We start from the raw sequence: 14,007 nt of genomic DNA on the forward strand, positions 1-14,007 counted from the left end.
TTCTGTGGGGTTTCTAATGAATGATTTACCAAAGGAAAGGTTTTATTAACACCTCTAAAAACTATAAAGTTTAAAGGCAGGGAGAAAGCGAGCAGATCGGAAGTTGGGTAACACAATATGCTGACCTACTGGCAACGGTCCGAACGCAATTCAGCAAAGCACCACAATGGTGGGGGGGGGGGGGGGGGGGGGGGAGGACGGACACCAACAAAAAACCCTCAGAGAAATGAAAGGGAAGAAAAAACACCAAGAGGCCAGCTTTGCCCCGGCCGTAACCAGGCTGTGCACAGAGCTGCCCCCGCAGCCTTCGGCATCTGCTGATGGCCCCTTACCTTTGCTTACCCCCTTGTGGTACACACTGTAGCCTGGGCTACTTACAAGCCGAAGCAGGGGAACACGCCTGCGAGCAGAAAGGGGGCATTATTTCTCGAGGAAACAAGCTGGCAGGAGGTGTACGGGACTTCAGGTCTCTCAGGCACTATTTTTCCCTTCTCGCCTCTGTGCAGAACTGGAGATAATAGTTGTGGCTGCAGGTAACAGAGTCTGTTCTTATTCAATTTCCCTAAATGGCCTGAAGAGCACTTAAAAGCCCGGAGAGCTTCTGGCCAGCATTTTCTTATTAACTAATTTCACTTCGATCCTATTAAAGTGTATGCTTTCTAACCTTCAAATGAACCTCTCCCTTCTAAAACAAAGCCAATACCTTTTAATGACAGAGTAAAGCTTTTAAAAATGTTGCTACCTCCTTTCCTAACATCACAGAACGCGTGGCGCATTAACAGCCGCGGAGCATACACTGCTGCTGCAGCCCCCGACCCACCCCCCTGTGCCCTCAGCACCCAGAGCACCCCAGGAAGGCACCGAAGAGGCTCGGCGGTCCCAGCAGCCGGCAAGGGGCAGCCGAGCCAAGGGGAGCCGTGGACAGAGGGCGCTAGAAAATGGGATTGGGCAGATTTGCTTTATTTCTCTTTGGGAAAATCTCAGCAATAATGGGTTTTAAATGGATACATATATTTACCATTTCAAAAGGGTTCTGCTGTTTCCTGGTAACGCTCACCACAAATGGTAATAATAAAAGATGAAGTATTTTTTCTCACCTTAGGTCATTAGATTTACAGACGAGGTACTAAATCATTTAAGCTCCCCAACCTTGAAGGAAAGGCGCACACGCACTCGTCCCCTTCTCTTCTCCTCCCCCTTCTGAAGAAACCTGCAACGGGAATGGAGACAAAACACTCACCGAGGCTCTAAGAGTGTCTCCCTTTAATAGTTTACTACTACTAGTACTACTACTACCAATAATAATGAAGTTGACGTTGACTGCAGAGATTGTCAGTGGCCTCGTCCCAAAGTCTTAACATGAAGGGTCATTAATTGTGTTTTCTTTCCAAATCATATGTCACTGCAATTAACAGATTCTGATCAAGAGACTCCTTTCAGATTGATTCCATATGTGATAAGGAATGTGCAGCTTGTTATCTATCTGTCGCCTTGGAATTATGGAAAAGCTTCAAACGTGTAATTTGAAGAGTCTTTTACCCAGCGCTTTGATCTTTCCCTCTATTTTTTAACTCTTGTTTTACTGCAGCCTTTCTCCTAATCCCGCTTGTTTGTTTACCCCCCTTCCCCCGGTGGCTGCGCCCCGTCCCCGCGTGTGCTGCGGCACGCCGCAGCTCCCACCCTGCCCGCACCCCGGCACCCGCGGGAGTCTGCCTGAACCCGCAGCCCTGCCCACAGCTCTCCCGCAACTTTCGGCACGCAGCCTCCGGCTCCTCAGACGGGCACATGCGGCGAAGATACGCCCCGGGGCCGGGGCCACTGAGGTCCCCGAGGTCGCCCGTGACCTGACGGAGAGGGGCGCGAGAGACAGGAACAGAGATAAGGGTTTCGGGGGCATCGGGGCGGGCACGATGCCGCCCAAGAAGGGTGCCCGGTCCTTCAGCCCCGGAGCCGGCAGCAGACTCGGGGAAGCCCCGCGGAAGCCGGAGGGAGGTTTGATTTTAGCTCGGCGACGCAGAGAGCCGCCGGGAGAGGCGGGAGGCGAGGCCGGGGGGAGGGCGGGCGGGGGTGTGTGTGTGTTTCGGGTGATAAATCAGGAGCCGCTCTCCCTGCTCTGACAGGTCCCGGCCAGGAGACACGTGTCCGGCCGGCCGAGGAGTGCTCTGCCGCCGCGGCTCCCCGGGGGCGGCGGCCGTCGGACCCCGCTCCCTCGTCGCCCCGCAGGACGGGCCGGCTCCAGCCTCCCCTTCTCGTCTCCCTTCGGCTCCAGCCAGGCAAAGTGTCTCCCGCTCGGCTTCGCTCTTCCCCTGCTATTTCCTCGTCAGCGGGGAACGGGCTTCGCTCCGCTCCCCACTCGGCTCCCGTCGCCGCCTCCCGCTCGCCCTGCCCTGCCAAGCTCCTCTGCTCGCCCGGCACTGGCCGTCCCCAGTCCCGCGCTTGCCCCGTCCCGCAGTAGCCCTCCAGTCGCCGGAGGCATGCTGCGCTTCTCGCCGTGGGCATCGCTCCCACACCCCCGGGAAGACGCCTCCTTTCTTGCCGCCCTTCCCCACCGTTTGCTGCCTTCTCCGCTCCCTTTTCCCTCCCCCCCAGCCAAGAACGGCATCCCTACAGATTTCTCCTCCCGGTACGGCTACTCTTCCTCTCAGGTTCTTGCCCATTAATAAACCATCCCTCACCCTCACCCTGACCTGGATCCATTCGCACCCATAAATTTCTCTGCTCCCGTGTCTCCCTCTCGGCTGCCCACGGCCACTTAGCCGTGGTAGCCCCCGGTCGCCCCCACCCCAACACCGCCCGCCACTGCCGGCGGCTCCCGCGGGAACGAACTCGTATTGATTGTGCTGTTGATTAAAACTCAGAAAATAATCCCGCCAGCTTTGACACTCCTTGCCAGACGTCTGTCCAGCCACAGAAGGACGGGTCCGGTTTTGTGGGACATGCGTGTGCCCCCGTGCCCGCGCGTGGGGGTCACAGCCCGACTGTCACATCAGCGTGGCGAGCACAACTGCATCAAACGGCCACCTATTTATCCCATTTTTCTTATTCGTCCCTTTTCTCTCCGAGGCACATATTTTTAAAAGTTGCTGTCTGCACCCAAACTCTGCCGACCCCCTCGACATCGCTCCACACCAGCGAGTGCTGCCTACAGAAAAGTTTAAAGCACATCAGGACGTGGCGTTTGCTGCCTGTTTTCCTTTTCAATTAAAAAGAAATAAACTTACTACTGAATTTAATATTATCGCTCTTGCATTGTACTATCAAAAGCACCAAAGTTGAATAGAAGAAAATAAATTCCTCCAACCCAGAGTTGTTTTTGCACTAGATTAGCAGATAGGAAATGCTATAAAGATGAACTTAATACGATTAGAGATGTTTCCTACAGATTTTCATATATTGATTCAGGGAATTTTAATTCTGGAGCTTGCTTTGCTATAATCCGCATTTATTACAAGCTGATACAGTTTTATTATAGCAAGCTATCAAGGTCGATTCCTTTAACTGCATAATCTGACATGAATTTCATTTTTAAAGAAATGTAGTTATAAAAATCCATACTGTGGGCACAGTGGTTATATTGTACCTAAATCATATTTTAAAGGCAATAAATCCAGAGAGTATTTAGGAAGAGAGGGGAATACAGTTAAACGGCTCTCCTTCAGCCTCAGCTCCTCAAAAGACCTTTCAAACTTTTTGTTTTATTTAAACACCGAGTATTTTGAAAAGTAGATTACGGTGGCAGGTTCAGGTCCCTTTTCCCCACAGGTTGTGCGAACTTTTTAGGTTCCAGCCCAGGCTCTTCCTCTGCCCGCAGCAGCGGAGCAGGGCACACCGGCTCTTGCCAAAGACGAGCTGTGATTGAACTGTATTTTAACTACTCTTAAAAGACTAAACTGCAACTCACACGCTGGTTTCAGAGAAAGAAAGGGGGATGGGGGGGCCACTACAACAACAACAACAAAAAAAACCCCAAGCTGTAATTTAAAATGTGTGGATCATAAAAAAAGCTCAAACCCTATTCTGTAATTAAACCGTATCTTGACTCCTTCCCAATAGCTCCTTGCAAACCCGTGCCACTGCTCCCTTTGCAAATGTTGCACGTACCAGGTACTTCCTTCTTAGCCTTGTAGTGATTCAGAACAGAGGGAATAAGCAAAATGATCATAAATTTCCTAATTAGAGATTTCGCACCAAGACAAAAAGGTGTTAATGAGTTTAATTCCAGTGCCTGTCATTGTCCCTTTTTTCACACCACTTATTTACTAATGGCCCAGAGGGCTGCTCCCGTCTCTCCTTTGTTAAGATTTTAATTTGCCTTCTTTTCTGCCTTTGATGTAAAATTGTGACCTACAACTCTTTGAAGTCCCTTATTAGGAGGAAAATTAACTTAGCTTTTCCACTGTATCTGCGCACTGTTAGCCCAGACAAAACGTAGAGGACTCCTTAAAGATCCAGTACGTTAGGAAATTTTTCAAGGTAGTTCTGAAAATGCAAAGTAAAAAAAAAAAAAATCCAATGGACTTTTAAATCTATATTAGGAGATGTAACCCTCGCCAGGGCCGGAGAGGGGGAAGGGAAGGAGGGAATATCTTAATAGAGAAAGCAAAATTAATCTGGGCAAGGAAAGGCTGTAAATTTGAAAATCTGAAAAGGGGGACTGGGGCAGGGTGGTGGTGTAAGCCTTTATTTTTAAATGTCACAACTTTTCTCTGTCCCTCTCGTGTGCCGCTCACAAATGACACCCCGGCTTCCCATGCTCCGAGGGAGTGGGGTCTAAGAGAGAAATTATATCTAAATCTATATCTATATAATTAGAATACCATGAGGCAGGGTTAAACCTTTGTAAAACACACAACTGATTGGCGATCGCTAAAACGAGATTTGAAAGCAACTCAAATAAAAGATCGCTACGTCAGTAAACAGATTTAGGAAAAAAAAAAAAAAAAGAGGTGGGGGGGGAAAGCAGCTAGTGACAAACCCGGAGAGAGCGAGCTCTGGGCATGAGAGAGAGAGGGAGGCAGAGGGAGAGAGAGACTTAAAAGAAATAGGAGGGGCTTGTGAGAGACTAGAAATGTCAATCAGAGCCCAGAGTCCCAATAATCTCAGGCAATCTGTTAGGACCTGACCTGGGTCCACTCAGATCAATAGGAAAAGTGAGAGAAGAAAGAAGCGATCGGATCGTTTACCGCGGCGGCAGAGGACAGGAGGGAGACCGCGGCCTCCGCGCACCCCTGGCTCCCCCCTCCCCATGTCCGCCGGAGTTCGCGGGAGGCGCTGAAAGTGCGGGCGGCTGGCGAGGGCGAACGACTCGGCTCCCTCCTCCGCTCCCGGCCCTGCTACTTTCTCCCCTTTCTCTCCCTTCTTCCTCTCGTCTCCCCCCCCCTCCTCCTCCTCCCCCCTCCCCTACCCCGCTCCCCCACCATGTCTTTCCCCCAGCTGGGCTACCAGTACATCAGGCCGCTTTACCCGGCGGAGCGCCCGGGGAGCGGCAGCTCCCGCGGTGGCGCCGAGCTGGCCCCGTCTGGGACCCTCTCCAACGTGCTCTCCTCCATGTACGGCGCGCCCTACGCGGCCGCCGCCGCCGCCCAGGGCTACGGAGCCTTCCTGCCCTACGCCGCAGAGCTGCCCATCTTCCCCCAACTGGTAAGAGGCCCCCGGGGCTCGCAGTCCGCCCCCCGGGGCGCTCGGTTCGCGCTGGGGACCGGCCCGGGAAACGCCGGGGGAGACGCCGGGAGGGCTGTCAGGGGAGAGACGGGCGCTATCGCCGCCTTGGCCCCGAAGCCGCCAGAGAGGGGCAGGGCTGGAACGGTGGCCCCGCGGCTTCCCTCCTCTTCGCCCGGGGTTTGACGGCCGCGGGGACCAGCCCCGGCCGCCGCCGGCCCCGCCGCGCATTCGCACCTGGGGACCCGGTCCTGCCCCCGGGGCACCCCCGGGCACCGGCTGCTCGGCCGGGGTGCCGGGGTCCCAGGGCCGGAGCGTGCCCGGGATCGGGGCCGAGGCGCTCGGCGGTGGGGGAGGCAGCGCGGCCCGGCCGCCGCGCCGGTGCCGCCGGGCGCTGCTCCCGGTAACGGCGGCAGGACGGAGCGGCCCCGGGCCCGGAGCGCCGTCTCAGCCGGGCCGCCCCTTCCCTCTCGCTGCAGGGCGCCCAGTACGAGCTGAAGGAGAGCCCGGGGGTGCAGCACGCCGCCTTTCCCCCCCACCACCCCGCCTTCTACCCCTACGGGCAGTACCAGTTCGGGGACCCGTCGCGGCCCAAGAACGCCACCCGCGAGAGCACCAGCACCCTCAAGGCCTGGCTCAACGAGCACCGGAAAAATCCCTACCCCACCAAGGGCGAGAAGATCATGCTGGCCATCATCACCAAAATGACCCTCACCCAGGTCTCCACCTGGTTCGCCAACGCGCGGCGGCGGCTCAAGAAGGAGAACAAAATGACCTGGGCCCCCCGCAGCAGGACGGACGAGGAGGGCAACTCCTACGGCAGCGACCACGAGGGGGAAGAGGACAAGAGGGAGGACGAGGAGGAGATCGACCTGGAGAACATCGACACCGAGAACATCGAGAGCAACAAGGACGAGCTCGAGGACGATCTGCAGGACGCCGACCTCTTGCACTCTGACTCCAAGACGGACTCGGAAGGATCCGAGGGCTTCGAGGACCTGCCCGGCTCCGAGGAGCGCTACGGCAAGGCCGCTGAGGGGGAGCCGCACCACCTCCGCCACCACCACCTGCACCACCATCACCACCATCACCACCACCACAAGTGCGAGCTGCCCACCACCGCCGCACCCGTCGGTCCGGAGCCCCTCAAGCCGCCTCTCCCGCCGCCGCCGCCCCACCTCTCGCCCCCCTCCTCTGCCTCCTCCTCCGCTACCTCCTCCCCGACGGACGGCGCTTTGGCCGGCGCCCTGCCGAAGCCAAAGATCTGGTCGCTGGCCGAGACGGCTACCAGCCCTGACAACCCCCGGAAGTCTCCTGGTGGCGGCTCTCCGCCGGCGGCCGCCCCTCAGCCGCTGCCGCTGCCCACCCCGCCGCCCCACAGACTCGTCTCCTCCTGCCCCCTGGGCAAGTTCCCCAACTGGACCAACCGCGCCTTTCCGGCCCACCACCACCACCACCCCCCGCACCCGTTGGCCTTACTGAACACTCCCCACCTGCTGGGGCTGGGGGCCGCCTCCGCCGCGCCCCCCGCCGCCGCCTTCCCGCGGCCCGCGGACCAGGCGCAGAGCGCGGAGCCCGTCGGAGCAGGTGACCGCTGAGGGACGCGGCGGGGACGGGACGGGCCGGCCGCCACCGCGGGGGGCTCGGCGGCGCGGAGCGGTGCGGGAGGCCCCGCGGGGCCGTGTGCCTGGGGCCGCGGCGGGGGGCGCCGGCCCCGAGTGGTTCGCACGGTGTCCCCGGCCCTGCCCGGCGTGGGGCAGCCGTCGGGGCGCAGGTGGCGACGGGCGGGCGGCCGCGGGGGCCTCGGGGGCGGAGGCGGGCGTCTCCTGGCCAGTGTAGCCTCGATCCCCGAGAATTACCTTCCTCCAACGGAGATAATTTTTTGTTGCTGTTGTCGTTGCTTTTGCGGGAAGGACCCGGCCGCCAGGTCAGGCTCGCTCGAGGGTCGGTGTGTTTTCTCTGACGGTTACCCCTGCAGCAGAGCAGTCGTGTTGTACTTGCAACTCGCTGAGAAAAGATCTTGAATCTCAAGGCTTATTCAGGGATGGGAGGAATAAAATGGGGGCTATAAAGGAACACTTTTTTTTTTTTTTCCCTTCTCTTTTTAGATCGATCTAGTGCCTTGGAAGTAGAGAAAAAGTTACTAAAGACAGCTTTCCAGCCAGTGCAGAGGCGGTAAGAGATGGCTCCCTCCGTCTCCTCGGGATGTATGGAGGCAGTTGTAAATGGTTAGCTTATTTTCTCCGCTTCTTTAGTTCCCTTTCCAGGGCGGTTTCTTGTTCTTCCTCTGCGTGCGTGGTGGGTTATTCTGATTATATATTTTCTTTGCTGTTCTCCGTTCTGGCCCTCGGGAGCGATTCCCGCGGGCAGGCCGAGCCGCGCTCGGGGGCAGCGGGGCCGCGCTGCTGCGGTGCCCGGGTGCGGGTCGCCCCTGGCCGGGAGCGCATCCTCGAGCCCCCCACAGAGCGGATCGCCACCCGCAGCTGTCGCTTGGCCGTGGGGAGAGACATCGCGGCAGCAGAAAACAGTAAATTTAAGTTAAAAAAAAAAATTAATCAGAACTAAAAACCCCCACCCAACGTATGAGAGCTGAAGAGGCTGAGCCTTGCCGACTTTGGCATAGCAATCAGTCAATTTCAATGAGAAACCAATTACTCTTTTGATTGACTGATTGAAACCACGGGGATCGGGCCCGCGGTGTTTTCGTGGCTAAATACATTCAACATAAGTCACTCTGAAAACTTTTTATATTTATAGATCTATTTAAAAAAATAACAACAACAAAACCAGAGCTACCTGCAGTTAAAAATATTATGAAAGCCCAAGCTGACTAGAAATCCTATTAAATTTTTTTTTTCTGTGTCATTTTTTTTCCAGGCCCCAGAACCAACTTGACGCCGCTATGGTTCTATCGGCGCTCTCATCATCATAGTTAATTTTTTATTGTTGTTGTAATGACTGTAAAAAAATCTCTGTATAGTTACAACTTGTAAGCATGTCCGTATATTAAATCTAAAAAGGAAAAAAAAATACCCGCTTCTGTACTATCACCTGGGTTAGCTGAGTCGTGAGGTTTTTTCGGAAGTCCAGTGAGAATTAGGTGTTTCCTTTTTTTTTTGTTTGTTTTGTTGTTGTTGTTTGGTTGTTTTTTTTTTTTTTTTGTACATACCGTAAAAAAAATGTACATACGTGTGAACCAAATTGTACAAGAAAGTATATATTTTTGGCTAATAAATAAACTGTTGCCACTTTGACTACACTTATCGTTTCCCCCGCCTCTGGAGTTGTTTTCCTCCTCGAGTCCCGCCTCCCCCACCCCCCCTTGCCCCCCTCCTCCTCCCACCTTCCCCGCGCCGGTCACTGTTCTCCCGCGGCATCCGGGCGCGGTTCATCCTCGGGCGGAGCGGTGTCCGCGGTGCCCGGGCCGGGCCGGGCCCTTCCTGCGGCGGCCGCGCCGATCGCTGGAGCCGCAGCGCCCCCTGCAGGCGGTGGCGGGGCGTGCGCGGCTCCGCGGGCGGGTGCGGGGGCAGCGCCCCGTCCCAGGGAAGCGGGAGATGGCGCCGGGGGGAGCCCCGGGGGGGGGGGGCAGCGGGCTGATGATCCCTGGACCCCAAGGGCAGTATGAGGGGTGCCGATATTGACCCTTCCCACGGCGCCCTCGCGGAGCGGGGCTGGGGTGGTTAATTGGAAGGAAGCTTCGGGGGGCGGTGGTGCTGCCACGAGTCGGCAGCGCAGCTGGGTTATTTCTGCCCCCACCCCTCCCCACCTTCCTCCTGCTTTAGCGCATCCCAGGGGTCACTTTTGCGGTGCTCCCCATGGGTAGTCTGTGCTGCTAAGCGGGGAGCGGGCCTGGGGCTGCCCCAGGGCGGCGGGGCCGGGGCATTCCCCCGCTCCCGGGAGCTGGCATTTGGGTGAGAGGTACCGGCCAGGATTAGGGGCACCGGCTAGTGAGGCGGGGCGGCGGGCGCACCCCGTCGAGGAGCACGGCTCCTCTCCGGACGGACGGGCTGCGCGCCCCGCCGCCCCCCGGGGCCGGGAGGGATCGGCTGCGCCTCCGCCCGCATCGCCCCGGGAGCTGCCGCGCCCGCTGTGCTCGGAGCCGAGCCGCCTCTTCCAAAACTTGTAGCTTCGTTTCCTCGGCGAAGTGCTGGAAATCGGCCCGATCCGCGAGAGGTCCTCTCTCGCTAGAAATCCATCCCAAGGGGAGTGTTGGTGGGAGGGCAAGGCCTGTTGCCCTCTCCCTTCCCCATGTACCATCAGCAGCCGGTGCCCGTGGATGGCCGTGATCATGCCCCCGGCTGAGGGGGCAACTCGGGCAGGTAGAGCTCACTGGTCGGTTCCCTCCTGCTTTTGTTCCCAGGCTCTTCCTTCTCTGCCGAGGAAGGTTGGGGGGGGATGTGTCCCCTACCTGTACTCTCCTTCCAGTCCTGGAAACGGCATAATTACAGTGGTGGTGATTACATAGCTGGTCCTTTTCTCGTTTTGGTGACAGACCCTGCAGAGGGGGGAGGGTGCTCGGAGCCCAGGAAGCAGGAGTTAAAATGAAGTTAAAGTACAAACAGAAGCACATAGCTGACATGCTTCAAGTTTAGACAGTACAAGATATGCAAATGCGCAGGGCTGTGTGGTATTGACATTTTGAGGTCATAGTGATAGGAATGTATTATTTATAGGATCGGGTTGCACTAGGCCGATAAACTACATTTTAAATCCTAGGCGTTTGTAAGTGATAAGATTTATATATATATGTTTACACTATATATGTGTGTGTATATACACACATTTTATGTAATGTTTTAATGTTTCACAATTAATATTCTTCCTGGCTGGCATTATGATGGGGACCCCCTCCTTGCCCAGTGCCCACTTCCCTGGCTTTTGGTAGCAATAGCTGGGAGCAAAGGAGGCCGGGGAAGGGACCTGCAGAGTTTGCAGCAGTGTTGTGATCTCTGCTTTCCACCCCCTCGTCCCATGTCCCCTTCCTTTCCCCATATGTCCTTTCTGGCCACAGCTCTCTCTAGAAACAGCATTTGCCTCTTTGCAGCCCCGTGCAGCTCTGTCTTCCCACCAGGAACTGTTCCCACTCTTTTCCTCCGACAGACTCCTGAAATGGGGGAATCTCTGTGGGTGGGGAGTTAGAAAACGGATCGTTTCTCATGTAAATTTTACCCAGTCTCACTGCACTTTGTATTACGCTTTTTCCTTAGCCAATTCTTGATGAGAAAAAAAAAGAAAAAAAAAAAAGATTAATGGCATCTAAAATGGGAGGGGTAGGGGGAGAAAAAGCTAGAGGCAAATTTCCACATCCCCTTCCTCTGGGCATCCTGGTGAGTTTTCCATAGAAACTTTCACACAGTGGCCAGACAGATGCTTAAAGGGGATAGAAGAAAATAATGAGACCATGATGGGAAAACAATTGCATCCCCAGCTTTTTACCTCCATTAAAGGCTCCTTTGCCTTTACACAGAGCCCCTTAGCTCCCTGTCCCTGCAGAGCCCTCTCCCTTCACTCTGACCGTGGGGATGCTCCTTCAGCAGCAGCGTGGCTGCCATGGGAAATCCGCCCCTTTGGCTTCTGGAAGTGAGAACTTGGTTTCCCCGCAGGGGCAAAGCAGCCTTTGTGCCTGCCTGGCTGCCTACCCTAATGTGGAGAAAATTCCCATTAATTTTGTGAGGAAACATTTTGTTATGCGTGTTTCAACAAAACATTAAAAATCCTACGCATATTTTTTTTTTCAGAAATCCCTCTCTCAGCTTGACAGCCTCGCTGGAGCCCCAGCCAGGCCTGCCCGAGACGGCGCAGAGAGGCCTCCCTCTCCCTCTCTGTTGGCTGCTCTTTTCCTGTCTAATCAATTATCTCCCTAGCTAGTCCTTCTCAAAGGTGAGAGCTCATTATGCATATTCATAAATCACAGCTCCCAGACCTGACACTGATTGATGTAATCATCTCCCGCTCGCTCCCTGTCTGCACGGGGCCGGCCCGAGGAAGCGTTGGCGAGGAGGAGGAGGAGGCAGGAGAGGCAGGAGAAAGAGACTTCCAACTTGTCAGACCCAGTTCTGGTGGGAGCGGCCGGCCGGGCGTAGCGGGCCGTGTCAGGCTCCCCATTCACCACAGCCAAAGTGCCCATCACGGCGCGGGATAAGACAGGAGAAAGCCCTGTGAGCTGGGAAACAGCAGCGAGCTGCCTCCAGTGCAGCTGGCTGTTAGCAGACAAAATCACAAGAGTAATGAAAAGATCCAGCACAATTTTCACAATCAGGCATCAGACCATTCATTAAAATACCCTTCCAAATCTTCCATGTTAGCTGATGCACTTGCTGTTATTTTTCTTAGATAGTTAAAGCTGGTTTATTCCTGTAAGAACAGATGTGTGCTGTTTGGATTCTGATCATGTGTATTTACATATGTGGTATACCAAATAGCTTCAATACCATCTCCGCAGCTGTTCTCAGTAGCTATACTGTCCAAAAAAAAAAAAAAAAAAAGAAAAAGGAAACAAAAAAAGAAGTTGTGAACTATCTAAGTTGCTGCTGCAAGGGTTTGGGAGCAAAAGGGCTCCTCCAGGCTGGTATACCAGCTTTCCAGATAGGAGCATATATCTCAGCTGTGACTGTTTTCCTAATGTCTGCTTCAGCATGGCAGCATTCAAGATGCTGTTCAGATTACGTGGTTTACCTGTATGGTTAATATTTACACTTTTAAAATACGTATTTGTATCACTTTGATCAGAACTATCAGTGTACTAAAGTAATAATACAAAAAATATATGCCCTGGTAATCATAACAAGATACAAATCAAAGGGAGCCCTAATCAAGTACTTTTGAGAGTGTTATCTTCCTTGTTAACAAATGGTAATAAGAAAATTAAGGCTTATAGCTTGCTTGCGTTTTATCTAAGAAAACCAATAAAGATATCAGATGTTCTTTGTTTTATATGTTTGAATGTAAAGCAGAATAATGAAGAACATGTACCTTCTAAGGCTTCATTTGCTTTATGGGCATTAACCCTTTAGGATGCCAGTGAAATTCTGAATTTGCAGAATGAGGGCAAGCCTGTGCTGCCACCCAGGGTTTCAAGGCCCAGCTTTGCTGCAGTCAAGACAACATCTTTTTTTATTAAATGCTGAAATTGGAACAAAGCAACAATGGCCGCTTGCTAGCTGTGCATGTCCAACAGGCCTCTTTACTATTCAGCAAATAGAAGATATTAAACAACATTTTGCTTAAAGGTACACTGAGGCCATTTCCATTAGGACATGGTGTCATTCATTTATTCACATGTTAAGTGGATGTCCTTGTGGCTAATGAGTAATAATCAACAGTGACTCCACTTTATTCCTTTGCTCCCAGCAATGTTAAATACTCTGATGGAGTCTCTTTGCTGACACACTAGAGAATATGGTTAAAAAGTGCTAAAGGACATTTTCAGCATAGAGCAGCCACATACACACATGCTGGAAATAGCACTTTTATTACAGTCTATTCTATTAGGCTTTGTTCCTGTTTAAGGCATGGCACTTGGAAACTGCTGATATTTATTTGAAGGTACTTTACACCTTAAAAGCTGGAAACTCTTTCAATTTGAGAGTCAATATGATTATTGCTGGGAGATGAGCTCTCATCTAGCTGGTTTCTGACAAAAAAAATAATCAAACTGCACCTTAAGGTAACTCTAGATTCTGTACATTACTTCAGATAAATGTTTAGTGGAGGAGTGATTCAGGAAAAAAATGTTTCCTGTAAAAAAATCTAGCTTGACATTTACTTTATAAAATAAAGTAACTCCCCTACCAGCTAACTAATTAATTTTATTACATCAACCACAGCAGCTAAGTAGGCTAATAAACTATATTAATCTATATTTTTTCCTTTACATGATTGCTTACACTGGAGTCTGCAGCTTGGTTGTCTCCTGTGTCAATTCCTAAAGTTTGAAAGGTATAAATGAATCATTCTTGGTCCTGATTAAGCTTAAGTTAGAAATAAAATATGTCAATCAATCTGGTTGGAAATGTTCCCGCTGTCTAAGTTGGTTATGCAAAACACTCTAAGGTGTGTAGGCATGCTCAATTAGGCCAAGGGATCTGATGGCACTCCTAGCCATAAATGTGTGTCACTTGGATTCCTCATTATTTTTAGCAGTGGTGAAAATGCATGTCAGTAGGCCAGCTAGCCAGGCTAGAATAAAATTACTCACTGGGTATGCATAAACTTGAGGTTTTAATACATTAATATTATATTTATTTTCAAGCAAAACTGAAAAGAAAATCTCTCTCTCTCTCTCAAATATATGACTCACTCTATTGGATTTCTCAGCGATCATTAGTGTAATTCACACTGGACTTTGCA

General features: G+C 52.9%; 1 protein-coding gene and 1 long non-coding RNA gene across 2 annotated transcripts; one reads left to right on the top strand and one right to left on the bottom strand.

The window, feature by feature from the left end:
* Nucleotides 1-320: 320 nt before the first annotated feature.
* Nucleotides 321-7,647, bottom strand: LOC114055164. The gene is made up of 3 exons (XR_003570670.1): nucleotides 7,518-7,647; nucleotides 1,098-1,210; nucleotides 321-508 (listed from the first exon to the last, which is right to left on the bottom strand). It is a non-coding gene; the product is annotated as an uncharacterized LOC114055164 (long non-coding RNA).
* On the top strand, nucleotides 5,026-8,917 carry IRX3 (iroquois homeobox 3). The gene is made up of 4 exons (XM_027878997.1): nucleotides 5,026-5,640; nucleotides 6,138-7,245; nucleotides 7,767-7,833; nucleotides 8,536-8,917. Exons 1-4 carry the CDS (start codon nucleotides 5,419-5,421, stop codon nucleotides 8,588-8,590), a joined length of 1,452 nt encoding a protein of 483 aa, XP_027734798.1. The 5' UTR covers nucleotides 5,026-5,418; the 3' UTR covers nucleotides 8,591-8,917.
* Nucleotides 8,918-14,007: the final 5,090 nt, after the last annotated feature.

This window comes from Empidonax traillii, unplaced genomic scaffold, assembly GCF_003031625.1.
Source record: "Empidonax traillii isolate 1590-97213 ecotype Southwest subspecies unplaced genomic scaffold, ASM303162v1 scaffold49:size1601597, whole genome shotgun sequence".
NCBI lineage: Eukaryota > Metazoa > Chordata > Aves > Passeriformes > Tyrannidae > Empidonax > Empidonax traillii.